The sequence below is a fragment of the Macrosteles quadrilineatus genome, unplaced genomic scaffold (genome assembly GCF_028750875.1).
Source record: "Macrosteles quadrilineatus isolate MER2022 unplaced genomic scaffold, UCM_ALF_1.0 Scaffold_2__2_contigs__length_208266976, whole genome shotgun sequence".
Taxonomy (NCBI): Eukaryota; Metazoa; Arthropoda; class Insecta; order Hemiptera; family Cicadellidae; genus Macrosteles; species Macrosteles quadrilineatus.
The window spans coordinates 181,154,164-181,172,593 of record NW_026542595.1 but is presented as its reverse complement, the minus strand read 5'-3'; the positions used below and the strand labels follow the sequence as shown (position 1 = coordinate 181,172,593).

General features: G+C 33.5%; 1 protein-coding gene across 1 annotated transcript in view; it reads right to left on the bottom strand.

Moving 5' to 3' along the window:
• Nucleotides 1-5,558: 5,558 nt before the first annotated feature.
• The window catches only part of LOC128986553 (E3 ubiquitin-protein ligase HECTD1-like), a 132,121-nt gene continuing 119,249 nt past the window's right edge, over nucleotides 5,559-18,430 (bottom strand). Inside the window, exon 51 of the mRNA XM_054406982.1 lies at nucleotides 5,559-6,289. Within this exon, the coding sequence (XP_054262957.1) occupies nucleotides 6,152-6,289 (138 nt within the window). The 3' untranslated portion in view covers nucleotides 5,559-6,151. The remainder of the gene's footprint in view (nucleotides 6,290-18,430) is intronic.

Genomic DNA, 18,430 nt, shown 5'->3' with positions numbered 1-18,430 from the left:
CTGCTAAACATTTATAGGCCACCACGACCAGCCAAAATCCATTACACTCTGACATTAGACCCAATACATCCACCATCCCAATAGGGCAAATAAAGTCCCACACAAAAATTGAAGCCGCTCAACTTTTGTTGAATATTGCAACCCAACTCATCTGGTCTGGATTAGTGATGGACCATCATATGTTTTTACATTTTACATATGCAGTTGTTTACAAAATAATTCAGTGTTGTGTTGTGTTTGTAAGAAAATAAAAAGAGTTTATGACAATTTATTCTTTCATTAACTTTAATTTCACCAACAAAGGTTATAGGCCATTTGGAATAATAAAATAACCATTTTACAGTATTCTGTGCTTAAAAATAAGTAAAATGAGTTTTGGCTATAGAATTGAACCTTTGAAACGAAATAATTATGACACTTGGAAAATTCAAGTTGAAGTTATATTAATCCAACAAAACCTAATGGAATATGTATCCTGAGGATGAAGTTGGTAAGAATGCCTTTTACCTAGTGAATTGAAATGAGTAAAAAACTGCAAAACTTCCAAAGAATTATGGGATTGCCTGCAGAACAATTACCAAGTTCTGGTCCTGCAAGGAAAGCCACATTATTAAAGCAGTTAATAGTTCATAAAATGAAAGATGGAGAAGATCCTAGGGATCATGTCAACAAATTTATGGAGATTGTTGACAAACTTCAAGAAATGGACATCATTATTAATTCAGATTTACTAGCATTATGCTACTTTACAGCTTATCATCATCATTTGAAAATTTCCGGGTAGCAATTGAGTCTAGAGACACTTTACCTTCTCCTAATGATTTAAAAATATAAGTAATTGAGGAGAATGAAGCTAGGTCAAAAGACACTTGTACGAATAATGAAGATGCATTGTATTGCAAAACAAAGCAGTTCAACTCCAAGAAAGGTATTCACAACACTTATAGTCATAAGAAACAAGATGAGAACAACACTACAAAAGTAGGTTTCAAAGTTAAATGTTTTAGATGTGGAAAATTAGGACACTAAGCCAACAACTGTAGATCCAAACAAATGGGAAATAGTTTTAAAGCAGAGGCTGAATGTTTCTCTTCAAATTTGAACATTTTAGGTTCTACTTCATCTGATTGGTGTATTGATAGTGGATGTACATCACACATGTGTGGAGAGAAATCACAGTTCAGAGATATCAAAAATTCAAACGGAATTTTGAAACTTGCTTCTAAAGGAAAGACATCTGACGTTTCTGGAACAGGAACGGTTTCGCTAGAATTAAAAAATTCTGAAATCGTACATTTGAATAACACTCTGTTTGTACCAGACTAGGCAACACATCTAATGAGTGTCAGTAAAATAAAAGATAAAGGATTTAAAGTGATTTTTGAAAAAGAGAAAGCTGTCGTCCAAAACCAAAGAGGAAATGTAATTGTGGCAGCAGAACGTCAGGGTGGTCTTTATTATGTCAAAAGTACAAAATCTATAGGCCTAATGGTAAATGAAAAATCAAACTATACAAAAGACCCTGAGATCATAGATTGGCATAAGAAGTTAGGTCATCTAAACGAGGTTGACTAAAAAACAGCTTTAAAAAATGAATCTTTGAATGGATTAACCTTCAACATGAAAGACAAAATTGGAGAATGTGAAACATCTTTTGTATTAAAGGAAAATTGACACAAACACCATTTCAATCAAGAAAGATTGCAAATAATGTAGGCTTGCTAGAAGTCATACATTCTGACATTGTAGGTCCTATGAAAGTAACTACACCTGGAGGAAATAAGTATTTTGGAACATTCATTGATGAACATTCAAGATAGCCTACCCAGACAGCACACTTTCTCCTCAGGACATCCCACGGATATTGCGACAGGATATGCAAGATATCCCATAGTGGTCCTATGGTCAACCTGGGATATCGCAGGATATCCACAGGAATGCGTAATGTCCCCGCCCGGGGATGTCCTACGGATAAGCTCACAGGCATATCCGTAGGACATCCGAGGTCATCCCATGGTAGTCCTCAGGACATTCTCAGGACATATGGGACTACTATGGGATGTCCCTGGGATAAAGTGTGGTCTGGGCCTGAACATAAAAAACACAAAATAATATAGATTTAGTATGAAAAGCTTAATTATAAGTTTAGTAAATTGATTAAATAGTTAATAAACACAAATTTTGAAGAAAAAAACGAGAAAAAAGTTTTTGGCCCAGACGGGTCTTGAACCTGGTACCTTCGCCTTATGAGCCTCTTACCTTACCTCCTGAGCTATCTGCGCTTGATGATAGTGGGTGTTTTCAAGTGGTGAAAGAGTAGCCGACAGTTGCAATGGTCGCAATACTTAAAATATTTTTGATACTACCCCAGTATAGGCTATAATATGATTCTGTTAATCTGTTTAGGCCTCAAGTAGTTGAATTGTTTTTCTGGTAGTTGGAGAGGATACTGGTATTTAATTACCATTAGATTAGCACTGTTATAATTGATTGTTATATGATTAAAATTAGTTTTTGATTGTTTTATTAATTTAAAGTTAGAATTAAATTCACATTTCACACGACTATGATAGAACTCTAGTTTTCTTGAACTCAGTGGTAGTAATATGTCAGTAAAGTTAAGTCAGCCCTTGCTAGCCACAGTATTAACATAGATAAAACATACGTTGGTTAGTCTATGGTATTAACAAGACATATTTTCAATCTGGGAAACCTTAAACTTTTAAAACAAATTATAAAACCTCAACATCTTTATGCGTGGGAATCTTATTTTTAGAAAAAAAAAGACCAAAATTATTTGTTAAAAGTGTAGACGGCCCAATTATAAATTCGGAATTACTGAAAATAATTACATCAAGAACAACACTGTAATATATCCAAAATTCAAAAGATTAATTTTTCTAATATTATTTTTTATTTTTCCAATATCCTTTAAATCATCTGTTTTAACTTTGTTTAAAATTAATTTATTAAGTAAATATTTACTTTTTGTACTAGTGTAAACACAGCCTGAAGATGGAAACCAAGCTTCTGAAAGCGCTAGTGAAAAAAACAAATTATTATATATTGGCCTTGTTGAACATTTAAATTTAGATATACATTTCATCAGCGGTAGTATTTTTTTCTTCAGTTTGTTACCGGGAAATTACGGGACATTACAGGATATCCAGTGGATTTTGTACATGTCCCGGGATTTCATGGGTCATTCTGGGATATCCTATGGCATTCGTACATATCCCGGGACTTTACAGGATATCCTGAGGTTAACTTACAAATCCCGGGACATTACGGTATATTGTAGGATATCCTGTGGATTTCGTACTCGTCCCGGGATTTTGCGGGATATCCTGAGGATAGCGTACATATCCCGAGACATTCTCAGGACATATGGGACTACTATGGGATGTCCCTGGGATAAAGTGTGCTGTCTGGGTACTGCTATGTATATTTTTTGAAAAGTAAAGACGAAATTTTTGAACGTTTCAAAGAATATAAATATGAGGTGGAAAATCAAACAGGAAATAAAATCAAGCTTCTGCAAACTGATAACGGCAAAGAATATTGTAATGGTGAATTTGACAAGTTCTTGGAAGAAAGTGGTATAAGGCGAAGACTTAACAGTTCCATACACGCCGCAACAAAATGGTTTGGCTGAAAGAAAAAATAGAACATTATTGGATATGGCAAGATGTTTACTGATAGAATCAAATCTACCAGGATATACAGGGTGATTGATATAAGTGTGCCAGCCGTTTTATTCGAAAACCATAAGAGATATCAAACAAAGTTAAATGGTAAGTGCCTTGGACTTTTTATTTAAATAATTGTAGTAAAGTCGAAAAAATTATTTTAGCCGCCATTTTTCCAATATGGCCGCCAACTTTGATTTTTCTTATAGAACACCCTGTATTTTATGATGTATTCTGGTAGAAAATGTAATTTTAAGACGATTTTATTCTTGTAATTTTGTTCATAAACCTAACCGTTTCAAAGATAATAATGGTTTAAGTTGTGAAATTTTGAATGGTTTTCCATTAAAACAGCTGGCATGCTTGCTAAGGCCTTTTTATCTAAACTCTTTCTCATGCAGAAATTTCAAAACTTAAACCATTATTATCTTTGAAACGGTTAGGTTTATGAAAAAAATCACAAGAATAAAATCGTCTTAAAATTACATTTTATACCAGAATACATCATAAAATACAGGGTGTTCCATAAGAAAAATCAAAGTTGGCGGCCATATTGGAAAAATGGCGGCTAAAATAATTTTTTTGACTTGACTACAATTTTTTTAATAAAAAATCCAAGGCACTTACCATTTAACTTTTTTTGATATCTCTTACAGTTTTCGAATAAAACGGCTGGCACACTTATATCAATCACCCTGTATGTGGGCTGAAGCTATTAACACATCTAACTATATAAGAAATCGATGCCCTTCAAAAGCTACTGAACACTTAACGCCATATGAAAAATGGACTGGAAGAAAGCCTTCAGTAAGACACTTGAAAGTATTTGGATCAAAAGTATTTGTATTAAACAAAGCTTCAAGAAAAAGAATTTTTTTTTTTTTTAACAAAACAAAGAAAATGATAACTGACTTAAAAAATTCTCAAAACAAAAAGGTTTGTCTACTAAAAAAGGCAGTTTATGGTTTAAAACAATCAGGAAGACAGTGGTATATGAAGCTTGATGAAAAACTAAAGGAACTGAAATTCACACCATCTCAAGCTGATCCTTGTAGGCCTATAGGAATAGGCCTATACATTTCAACAGTAGGTGGATGCAAATCAATAATCTCTGTATATGTAGATGACATTTTAATTGCTACGAAGAACCAAAAGTACCGCAATTACATCAAAGCCCAGCTCATGAAAACTTTTGAAATGAGAGATTTAGGTGAACTAAGCTGTTAAATTACCTGTGTCCGCCAGTTGATCCTTATGTGCTGTATACTATTACAGGAGATGCATTTCGGCAGAATAAATTGCCATCATCAGTCCTAATATAAGATCTTGATCTTCCCCATTGGGTGCGTCTTGAAGTTTTGAAACACGTACACAAACTTTACACTTATATACATTACGAATAAGACATACAAATACACGGTAGGCCTACTTTTATTTTAGTTAATAGTGACATGTAGACCGCGTCGGTTGTGTGTCGAGTCTCGAATCAATTTAGGTCGACCTTACGTCTGTGGTCATCCACAAAAATTTCACAGTCCAACACGTCCTACACAACCAATTACACTCTGACAGTTGACTCTATCCATCTACCATCCACATTACACCATGTCCATCATGTACACTGTCAGCAGATCTGGACCATCCACCAACAACAATTTTACAGGGTCCGAAGAATCTACTACACCTTGGGAGAGGACTCCATCTGAAAATAAAATTACCTCCCTCTCCCTCCTTGCAACTAGTGGTTTATGTTTACTAGAGGTCCAGTTGTTTATTTTTTTGGTGGTGCTGTAAAAAAACTAGATTTACTGATTACAGGTTTGTAATGTCTCCAACATTATGAGCAACACAGGGAATCAAAAACATCTATTTGTACTTAATAATTGTAATAGCTTTATTCAACTTATAATTTCTCCTTATACATATGACTCTATATCTTAAAGTGAGATAGGATTTAGCCATAAGTAGATCACAATTTTCGACGCACAACAAACTGCAGACCCTCACACAGGAAGTGAATGGACTAACATTTGTTACTAGGCCTACTACATCGAACACCACCCAGAGAGCGGCAAACTTAGCCTAAATCTTAAAGTAAAAACTATTTACAGAGAAGTGTCAACAGAACTGCGAGTGCGGGGTTAAGGCACAAGGATAAAAACGAAAAACTTATAGAAAACCGAAGCGTAAATTGTAGATGATTAAGCGTTAAACCTATACTGTACCTATCTCGCTGTACAAAAAATGAACTGTAAGAAAAACTATATATTTTGACAGAAATAAATCACAGGAGGAACTTCTTTACGCTAAACAATCCAAATTAAACATCTTACACCGAGTTGAAAAGAGCAAAGAAAGGTAGTATTTCCTTACAAAAGACGAATATAGTTTTGAATTTAATAAGTTGCATTATTGATGCTAAAATATTATATACAAATTGTAATTTTCTTTGTACAACAGAGTTAGTTAAGGTGGAATCCCTTCTCTCGGGTGGCTGTGAGTAACCTCTCCTTGAGTAGCTGCTCTGTAGGGTAGTCTGGTAGTTTGAGGTAGTGGACACAAGTGTTGACAGAGGGGTAGCTACCCTGGCCAGCATCCACCTGCAGCACATTAGCAACATAATAGTTAGAAACATGAAAAAAAACTATTTTTGTCACCCATTACTTTCTTGTCCAGTACACTTTAACTGGTTGCTGTGTAAGACTACAAGATCCCGCCACTCATCCTACACTCATCTCCATTCATACTTGGCTTAAAAAAAAGCAAAGCAAAAAGTATTAAAGTATCAGGAAGAAACGATCAGTGTTATTCCACTCACACATTCTAATAGTCTGGTTGCCGGTCAAAAAACCTGGAAGTAAGGTCCACCCGAAGTTTTATGGTGTTTTCTCTTTCTTCAAGACCTACATAACTAAAATCTGCAAGGTGCCACTTTGTCACCCTTGAGCAAATTGAAATATTCAAGATGGCGGCCAAGATGGCTTAATAACTGTATATTTGCTGTATCTTTCCCTATAGAGACAGGATAATAATTTTTGTGTCTAATTTTATGTTTTAAGGGTCAGAGAATACCAATAATTGATTATCTTAGTAATAAAATACCCCCGCCACAGCAAACCTGCCGACCAAGCGAATTTCCAGTTGCCTGAATTGATTTTCAATTAAATGTATTTAATTAACATTAATTGTTATGAGTACTTAGGCTTGCTGCTACAGAGAGGGTAAAAAAGTGTTTTTTTTTGTGAAATATTAATAACTTAGTATAAAATAAATAAATTTACCAATTTTGATCAAAATATATCCTAATATAAAAAATATATAAAATATAATCAAGAATAACATGTGAATTTTAAAATAACAATTATTTGTATTTTCTCCGTAACTAATAATGGTACAAAAACACTTTGATATACTAAATTATTTGTTCTTTTAAGCTCTTTAAGAAGGTTTGAAGAGAAATTGGAAAATTTTGCGTTTAGAGGGTCAAAAATTAGAAAAACAAATTTTTACCCCATAAAACCCCACGTAAAACCCCGTTCCCATGGTCCGATCATGCTGGTTCGGTTTACTAATCCTGTATATCTGCTGTATCTTTCCCTATAGAAGAGACAGGATAATCATTTTGTGCCTAGTTTGATGTTTTAATTAGAAAATTACCCAAAATAATAAATCAATATAAGTTTTTAATAAATTTCCACATTAATTTGTTGCCAAGTTACCTTATCAACAATGTTTTCAAGTATTTACTTGACTTAAAACATTATATCTATGGTTTCTGAGGATAAGTGCTACATTCAAACAGAACACAGTCATCAAATCAGTTAACTTACAAGCAGTTCTCCTAATTGATGCTTGTGCTGTACTGGGGACAGTGCATTATCCTTCTTCAGGAACAGTGAATGACTTTATCAACTGCTTTTTAAATTATAGTTTTTTTGAATTAAGAAAAAAACAATGTTCTTTAGGCTAGTCAAAATACGGTCCAACATCAAACTTAAGGTAAAAGAAATAAAATATATTTCTTCCCCATATATTCCAAAATATATGGGATTTTGTCAAAAAAGGTGTCAAGAATATTATACTAAAAATCAAGAAAATCCAAGTGGTGGAAAGCCGCCATTTTTGAAAAAACTTCCGCCATATTGGATTTATGTAAGCTTTTAGTAAAACATCAATTATTTGACAACTAATCGTCTTAACGATTTGCTGTTTGTCTTAATAGATTCCTCTTCAAGTTTACTTTAAGATAATAATAACCTTATACCATTTCATTATTGATTTATTTAAAATAGACAGCTTTAAATTGAAACAATAGCAAATTTCGAAGATTTTTTTTGTAAAACCTTTAAATGTTTGCAAATACAAACTCAGGTGATAAGAACATTCATATTTTGGGGCTCTTAAAAGAATCTGAATACAATTTTCAACAATTATCAACCTCATATCAGTTTGTATATTGCTTTGAAGATATATTATGGGATATATTGTTATTAGTCTTCAACTTGGAACGCTAGCCGTGACGCGGGCTGCACCACTACATCTAGGTCGATTAAAATACACTTTGAGGTGGGAAAAATTGCTTTGAGAACATTTAAAACATATTTTGGAATCATACATTCATACATATAGGGCAATGTATGAAAAGATCTGACAAAATCCTACCATGAGAACACTGAACACTGTTTTTCATAATATGTTGGTGCAGACAAGCCTTGTATGGTTTTTGCACCTATTGTATAATATGCATGTATTCATTATAGTTCAATAAATAAATTGATTGATTGATTGATTGATTGATTGAAAAAGTTGGGGTTTTGAAACATACCAAGATTCAATTTTTCATAATAGACAATTACATATATGTGTCCGTGAACACGATAACTTGAGTAATTTTTATACAATTTTGATGAAATTTGGTTTGAAGGTGTAAGGCAGGATAAACTTGAATGAGTTCGAGAACCAGCATGATCGGACCATGGGAACGGGGTTTTACGCGGGGTTTTATGGAGTAAAAATGGTTTTTTCTAATTTTTGACCCTCTAAACGCAAAATTTTCCAATTTCTCTTCAAACCTTCTTAAAGAGCTTAAAAAAGCAAATAATTTAGTATATCAAAGTGTTTTTGTACCATTATTAGATACGGAGAAAATTTAAATAATTGTTATTTTAAAATTCCTATGTTATTCTTATGGGGAATATTGTAAAATGTTGTAGTCTGCTTGTTTAGGGATATTTTGATCAAACTTGGTAAATTTATTTATTTTATACTAAGTTATTAATATTTCACAAAAAAAAACACTTTTTTACCCTCCCTGTAGCAGCAAGCCTAAGTACTCATAAAAATTAATGTTAATTAAATACATTTAATTGAAAATCAATTCAGGCAACTGGAAATTCGCTTAGTCGGCAGGTTTGCTGTGGTGGGGGTCTTTTTATTACTAAGATAATCAATTATTGGTATTCTCTGACCCTTAAAACATAAAATTAGACACAACAATTATTATCCTTTCTCTTCTATAGGAAAAGATACAGCAAATATACAGTTTTTAAGCCATCTTGGCCGCCATCTTGAATATTTCAATTTGCTCAAGGGTGACAAAGTGGCACATTGCAGATTTTAGTTATGTAGGTCTTGAAGAAACAGAAAACCCCATAAAACTTCGGGTGGACCTTACTTTCAGGTTTGGGTGAAAAATGCCTTTTGGCAACTAGACTATAACAATTCGGACAGCACTACATAAATAATATGGTATTTTCAGTAATCTATTACCAAGGTACAATATTATTTTGTGATGCTCGATGTAGATAGGAAGACGCGATCAGTGGGATAGTTATTTAATTTGGCCATTCAAACAGTTTAGACAGCTTTACAAATATTAAAGGGCAATCTCAGTAATCTATTACCAGAATCTGCCAATCAGGCATATCTACCAATTAAAGTGTACTGTATATGATATACACCCGCTGCAGAACAAACCTGCAGACTAAGCAAATTTCAATTTATCTGTACAAATTTTAATTAAAATATTTCCATAAACAAGACATATTTATTCCCCATTTACATAACATTAGATTTAACAAGTACCTAGGTATACTGCTAGGGGGAGAGCTAATAGTTTTTTTTTTTCACAAAATGGTAGGCTGATATAGGACTAAATAAATAAATAATAGGATGAAATAAATAAATTTGCCGAATTTGATAAACATACATCCATAATCAAGCAAACTACAGCAGTTTTCTTTTTCTCCAAAATGTTTGATGTTACAACGCTTCAATATACAAACTTATTTTCCTACAGTCACCCGACAAAGTTGGCTTCCTTGTACTGTTTATAGTACAGAAAGCTGCTAATTTATACTTTGTCGTACAGTTTATACTTTGTCAAACGGTTTATACTTTGGCGCACATCAGGATTCCAACGAAACAACAAAAAACAGCGAGGTTATTTTATGCACGTAATCCATGTACACTTGGAAATAGGTTGGCAACACTTAAAGATAATTATACTATGAGCAGCTGATTGACTATTATAACTACGATTTAACCTGTCAGGACTAAATAAATAAATAATAGGATTGAATAAATAAATTTTCCGAATTTGATAAACATACATCCATAATCAAGCAAACTACAGCAGTTTTCTTTTTCTCCATAATGTTTAATGTTACAACGCTTCAATATACAAACTTATTTTCCTACAGTCACCCGACAAAGTTGGCTTCCTTGTACTGTTTATGGTACAGAAAGCTGCTAATTGCTGCATATTTATACTTTGTCGTACGGTTTATACTTTGTCATACGGTTTATACTTTGGCGCACATCAGGATTCCAACGAAACAACAAAAAACAGCGTGGTTCTATTATGCACATAATCCGTGTACGCTTGGAAATAGGTTGGCAACACTTAAAGATAATAATACTATGAGCAGCTGATTGACTATTATAACTTCGATTTAACCTGTCATTTCGTGTTTATAGTTTTGATATTTCTGAACTTTCTGGACTTTTCTTTCAAACGTTTTTAAAACACTCCTACGATCTTAATAAACAAGAAAATAACCTTTTAAGCATTTTTTAGGCACGGAAACCACTTCAAATTACAAATACCCCCGCCGCAGCAAACCTGCAGACTTAGCAAATTTCCATTTGCCTGATTGGATTTAAACTAAAATGTCTCCTTAAAAATATCACATTTATTCCCTATTTAAACAGAATTAGTTTAATGAGTACTTAGGTTTGCTGCAACAGGGAGGGTAAAAGTTTTTTTTTATATAAAATGTTAAAAGGTGCTGTGGTAAAGAAATTAATTTAGTAAGAAATTAATGTATTTTCCAAATTTGATCAAAATATGTTCATAAACAAGCAAACTACAACAGTTGACTTATTCTCCATAAGAATAACATGGGAATTTTAAAATTACAATGTTTTTGAATTTTCTCCGTAACAATTAGGCGCATAATAATGCTTCAATACACAAAATTATTTGTTTTTTTAAGCTCTACAAAATGGTTTGAAAATAAATTGTAAAATTTTGTGTTTTTAGGGTCAAAAATGGGGAAAACCTATTTTTACCCCATAAAACCTCCCATAAACCCCTGTTCCCATAGTCCGATAATGCTGGTTTGCGAACTCATTCAAGTTTATCCCGCCTTACACCTTCAAACCAAATTTTATCAAAATCGGACAAAAATTACTCAAGTTATCGTGCGGATGGACACACATATATATTAACCTGTCAGGACTGAAAAAATGGATATAGAAGCAAAATGATTGATAATATGATCAAGAAGAAAATTAAGAAAAGAAATGAATTAAAATCAAACTTAGAAAACAATTCGAAACACAAAGAAGAAAAGAAATTCATGTGCGTCCCATACAACAACAATTTTAACAAAGCAATCAGGAAAACATTCAAACATATCCCAGTAAAATAAAGCTAGAGAACAAAAAATAACATTTTTAAAATCATACACAGTAAAACCAACAATCCTATAACAAACAATACAGCAAACATATACAATGCATCTGGTATCTACAAAATTAAATGTTCTGACTGTGACAACTACTACATTGGACAAACCTATCGAAATTTTAAAGTTAGATTCAACGAACATATACAGGCATATAAATCGAAGAACAAAACAACAATGAAATCAAATTTTGCAGATCATTTACTAAAATCCAAACATAAGTTTACTAAGATCGAAGAAAACTTAACAATATTAGAAATTGAAAAAGACAGAGAAAAATTGAATGTAAAAGAAGAAATTAATATTTATATGAACTACAAAAATAACAAATCAAATATTTTAAATACAATGATTCCAAAATTGAATAATCCAATATATGAAACAATAACAAAATTGAGAAAATATTAATGAAAATAAGTACAACACATCATATAGTATATAAATTAATCAATGAAGACAAAATTATGTTACAAGTTAGAAAAGTTTTATAATATCATATGTTAGGTTATTTATTTATTTACATATCTTATTTTGATTTTTGTTTACTTTGAAAATGGCCTTAGAGCCGAAACTATAGTCAGTAAATATTTTAATAAATAATTTTACTTGGGTACTAAGTTTATTAATGTTTAATCTTTATTTATATATAGTAGCCCTATTTTTCTATTTTGCATATATATCTAAATATATAAAAGGCAAAGCCCTCACTGACTCACTCACTCACTCACTCATCACTAATTCTCCCACTTCCCATTTACCTAGGAAGCTGAAATTTGGTACACTGATTCTTTAGGCATTAAATAGGAAAACTAAGTAGTTTTTATTCTGATCGGACTCTCGGGCTCCGCCCCAGTGGCTCTGGAGTTTCCCATGTTAACCTTATGATTTTTCATATTTAAAAGGAATTAATGAATCTTAACAGCTGTTTCAATTAAACAAGTTAGTTCTATTCTATGATGTTCAATAGCATTAAAGTTACAAGGATTACCAACAGGGTGCAGCACTATCATTTTTTTTTTTTTAATTTATGACAACAGCTAATTTGCAACCAAAAGGTGAGTGAGCGTAGCGAACGAACTTCAACCTGGAGGCGAGTTAGCGTAGCGAACGAGCTAACCTGAAGGCAAGTGAGCGTAGCGAACGAGCTCCAACCTAAAGGTGAGTGAGCGTAGCGAACGAACTTCAACCAGGACATGATTGAGCCATGCGAATACTTATGAAGTTAAACGGGGCAAAGCCCGAGGGTACAGCTAGTATATATATATATCTATTAAATATTTAAGTAAATAAGTACAACTGAGCACCCTGAATACTATATTTTATAAAAAGAAGTGACATGTTTCGGACATTAGTCCATTTTCAAACTTCAAAATACATTGAACACTTAACCATTGTTTATATTGTTTGTTTGTAAATAAATATGATTTATATATATATACAGATGGTTTATAGAACTAGACAGGATTTGGAAAAACTTTTTGTTACTGATTATTTAATTTTAAAATTTGGTCAAAGATTGGGTTTCTTGAAGGAATTTGGCTATTTAAAATATGATTTGGATTTTTTAGATTTTCTTCGTATATGAAATATTCTTCAGTTGAATCCATTTGATTTCCTTTGTTTAAAACTTTTAGAATTTTCATGTTGTTTTTAAATTTGTGTAATTGTGGTTGGTCGATAAAAGGTGTTCAGCAAAGTTTGATTTCATGGATGTTCTGTTGTTACTCTTAAGAGCTTGAATGTGTTCTTTGAATCTAGATTTAACCCTTCAACGCGGGACTTAATAGGGCATGACCGGCCCCTCGTGCGGTACTTATTTTGCAAAGCAAGCCCTAATTTTGCAATACTTTGAAAAAAGATCCATTTCTTTGGTTGTATGTATCCTAACAACATATTTTTTTCACTAAATTGTTACAAAATACATGCACTACAATAAACACACAATATAACATTTTTTTAATTTTCAAAAATATTTTTAATACTTGTAATATAATGAGATTTTTATGGTACTTCGGTGGCTGACGAATAAAACTGAAGTTCTAACAAGTTTTATGAGAAAAAAAAGCATTATGGTGGTATACATAACTGTGTGTTTATTGTAGAGTACTTATTTCTAGACAATTTAGTGCAAGAATTATGTTCATAGGCCATATAGAACCAGAATATGAAAATATTTAGCGAAAGCTTGCATAAGTAGGGCGCGATAGGTTTTTGGTAGTCGCGAACTTGTTTTGCAACATATACTAAAAGTTTTATTATTTTGGTTCTATATATGTCATATTAATAGATTTTTTTTACCCAATTGGTATATAATTGCTCTACAAATAACACATACTAAAGTATTTTCCAAATTAACAGTATTTATTTTACAAGCCTACCTGTCAGAAGACAAGTTTGGTGTGATAATCCTTGAAGCAGTTGATGAGGCAAAGTCCAGCTTGGCAGTCAGGACACCAGTACACACTATCTTTTCTCACACCATGCTTCCAACACACAACACACCTTTTCTGGGGATATTGCTTCTTTCCGGTTGCTGGAATGTTCTCGATGAAGTGTCTTTCGGTAAGCCTGGCAGGCCTAGGTTCCGTGCCTGGCCTTCCATGTACCGGCCTCTGTACCTCTGCACCATACATGTGGATCAGGTCCTTTATTAGCTGAAGCCTGAAATCCATGTGTTTACCATCTGGGTTTTGAGTTTTCCATATTATATAAGAGTTCAAAACACTGATGTTGAGAAGGCGCTTGAAAAGTTTAACATACCATTTGAGTCCACGTTTTCGCTCCAACAGAAAACTGTTGAGCATTTGGTCCCTGAGATCCACTCCTCCCATCTGTTTGTTATACTCATAGACAAGAACAGGTTTCATTTGTTGAACACCTGATTTGTTGGTCCTAGCTTCAATTTCATGATTGTGTAGTGTTGAAAGAAGTGTAACGACTCGCTTGTCTTTCCACTTTAGAACCATGACGTTGCCACTGTGTAGTGCTGAAATTTCCCCCTTCTCAAGTTTTACATTCTTTATATGTTGTGGGACATTTTTCCTAGACAGTTTTAGTGTCCCACATGTATCCGTTTTCCTGTTTTTTAGGAAAGCTGATAACTCTGGTGAGTTGTACCAATTGTCCATCCATACTACGTGACCTTTGTCTAACAACGGTTCCATCAGTTTGATCACAATAGTTGTAGATTTGTTAGAGTCTGGTGGTACAATAGGACAGGTCACTTGAGAGGTTTTCCCTGTATAAACAAGTAGGGACCAAGTGAAACCCGATGAGGATTCGCATAGCTCAAAGGATTTTATACCAAACTGAGCGGATTTGAGCGGTAAGTATTGTCGAAACGACAAGCGCCCCTTCCAAAGTGTAAGAGATTCGTCAATGGATACATTCTGTGACAAACCATATGAGTCCATGAATCTGTTGTTCAAATGTTCAATCACAGAATAGATTTTGAAAAGTTTCTTGGGGCCTTCATACTGAGAGAGCCTCATTGAAGCGCTGAAATGCAAATATTTACTTATAATTTCAAAGCGCTCCATTGGCATAGTAGCAGGAAAAATAGGGGTCTCTAGCAGGGGATTTTTAGAGTAGTATGACCGGACAGACGGTTTTTGGTCAATACCCATCAGCATTATTATTGAAAGGTATACGTACATCTCATCATTAGTCACAGGCCTCCAATTCCAGTCTCTGGACCGTCTAGGGAAAAGCATTCCGCGTTTAGCCCTTTGTTGTTCGGCATACTTATTAGTGCTGGACACAATTGTATTCATTAGAGTTTCATCAAAAAAATATTTGAAAATATCAATGGGGTTTTCTGCAGGGATTTTCGGACCAGTAAAACTAGAAAATGTCTCTGGATTTGGTACATACCCTTCCATTGTGTCCCAAACCATTGCAGGCACTTCATTTGCCCTAGGCATAGGACAATCTCCTGCACCACCTACTACACTCTCTATAACATCATCGATCCGTCTGTTTTGCACTACAACTGGATTCTCATCTTCACTGTCATCGTCGTCCTGGTCTTGTCCCTCTAGGCCTATCTCTTGTTGTGCGTAGTCCATTTCTTCCTCATCACTTGTCTCTGACAATAATAGTTCATTATCATCCAACCACCTGTCTATTTCACTTGACCCAGCCATTATAATCCACTAACTTGCAGAATAAATACCCTTATGTAGAAATGTTGCAACAGTTCACCTCGATTACTAACCTAACCACACTTGTCCAAAACCAAAACGTACACTGATTTACCGAAACATGACTTCTAGAAACTAAAATACTACAGTTCCCTACAAAAAATATATTCTAAAACGTTCTATTAATAATATTACGATGTACAACGGCAAATAATGCAATAAAACTACTAAATATAACGTACAAAACAAGGCTAAACACGGTCCGTATGCACGACGAATCAAACTAACCAAGGTCAACAAACACTCCAGTTTGTAAACAATATTTCTGTCTCTCTCGCACACAATATCGATCGATAAACAGCTGGAATACATCAGCCAAACAACAGACAACATGCTGCATACTGTTCCAATCCCAAATAGTTCGTAAAATTGCCGTTAGAGTCCAGCACGCAACAGAGTGTCATCATACGTAGTGACTACGGCAAACCACGTCTGGGGGAGTTTTTGGCTTGCGTAGTCACTACGGCAAACCACGTTGAAGGGTTAAAAGAGCGTCCTGTCTGACCAATGTAGAAGTGTTCACAATCAGTGCAGTTAATTTTGTAAATGCCAGATTTGTCATAGATGTCTTGATGTTCTTTATTTGTATTAATGTTATTTGCTATCATATTGAAAACGTTATTTTTTGTTTTAAAGCCAACTTTGTATTCAGAATTTTGAAAAGTTTTTCTTGTAGTCCTGTTAAGAGTTGTATTGAATGGGATACTAATGAATTTCTCTTTCTTCTTTCTTTCTTTGTTTTCTTGATTTTGATTTTTCTTTCTTTTGATGTTTCTAATCATATTGTAGATAATGTTTTGCTTATATCCATTCCTTGATGCTAAGTATTTAATTTTGTTTAATTCTATCTCGTAATTTTTCTTTGTCATTGGAATGTTCAAAAGACGATTTAGCATGGATCTGAGAGCAGATAGTTTGTATTTCCAAGGATGGTTAGAATTTGATGGTATCATTAGGTCTGATTGAGTTGGTTTTCTGTAAATTTTGAAATCGTGTTTGTTTATGTTTTTTGAAATAGTTAGGTCGAGATAGTCTATTTCATTATCGTTAATTTCTTGGGTAAATTTTATTTTCTTGGACAATGTGTTCAAATATTTTAAAAACTCTTTACTTTCCTCTTCATTTCCTTCAAAAAGGCAAATTACATCTGAATATTCAACTGAAGAATATTTCATATACGAAGAAAATCTAAAAAATCCAAATCATATTTTAAATAGCCAAATTCCTTCAAGAAACCCAATCTTTGACCAAATTTTAAAATTAAATAATCAGTAACAAAAAGTTTTTCCAAATCCTGTCTAGTTCTATAAACCATCTGTATATATATAAATCATATTTATTTACAAACAAACAATATAAACAATGGTTAAGTGTTCAATGTATTTTGAAGTTTAAAATGGACTAATGTCCGAAACATGTCACTTCTTTTTATAAAATATAGTATTCAGGGTGCTCAGTTGTACTTATTTACTTAAATATTTAATATATCAGCAGCCCTATTAAGTGAACACCTAAATTAAAATATATATCTATATATAGATATACAAAAATTTGAACGAATGGTGTTTTTGGCCTCTGGGGACATCAAAATGAAAAAGTAAATCGGTCCCGGGCTTAGGTCTTACCATGAGACCTACGGTAATAGCTACTTCCCTATAGGGAAATTCGCTAAAACATACAGAACTAAGTCGCGGAGCACATTGCTTGCCGAGGAAAAAATAGCGGAGTGATACGGACCGGGGACTGCTTTCTCTAGGGCACCTTTTTGTGTTGCCAGCTGAACATAAAAACGTGTTGTATAGTGTTTGAAAGACTAATTATTTATATGCTTTATAGTGACTGTAGGAAAAATATAATGTGTAACACGAGTGCAAAAGGCCTTTGCTACAGTCGAGATCATTCCTTAGGTAAACATTGCTCTTGTGTGCAGCAAAGTGCCACTTTGCTCACTAGTTACACAAATAACTATAGTTTTTTTTTTTAAGCTCTACAATATGGCTGTGAAGGAAATTGGGTATTTTCATGTTTTATGGGTAAACATTTTAAAAGAAATTTGTTTGACAATTTCAAAGCCCCATAATACTTTGTCCCATGATCTTGCTGGTTCAAGAACTCATTTAAGTCTGTTGTAGTACTCTACCCCTTCGAGCAAAAGATGTCATTAAAATAGGACCAAAATTTATCACGTTTAGGGATGTGTATACATGCACAGTGCTAGATTCGCGGCGGAGAGTTTTGTTACCTCTCTTTTGGGAAGATAAAAATATTTGCATAAATCACGCTAAATAGGTTACAGTTCCGGCACCTAATTTTTTACAAATCGAGCACTGTATTTACATACAATTGTATTGCGACATAGGCGACATATATAAACATTTCAACAAATAGTGTTTTTGGCCTCTAGGGACATCAAAATTTCAAAAATTTAAATCGGTCCCAGATCTTGGTCTTGCCGTGCCAACTATGGTAATAGCTACTTCCCTATACAGAAATTCGCTAAAAGGATAATGCACTATATTATAGGCTAATCTTAGTTTTTACTTTTGGTTTTTTTTTTCCTGATAATCCA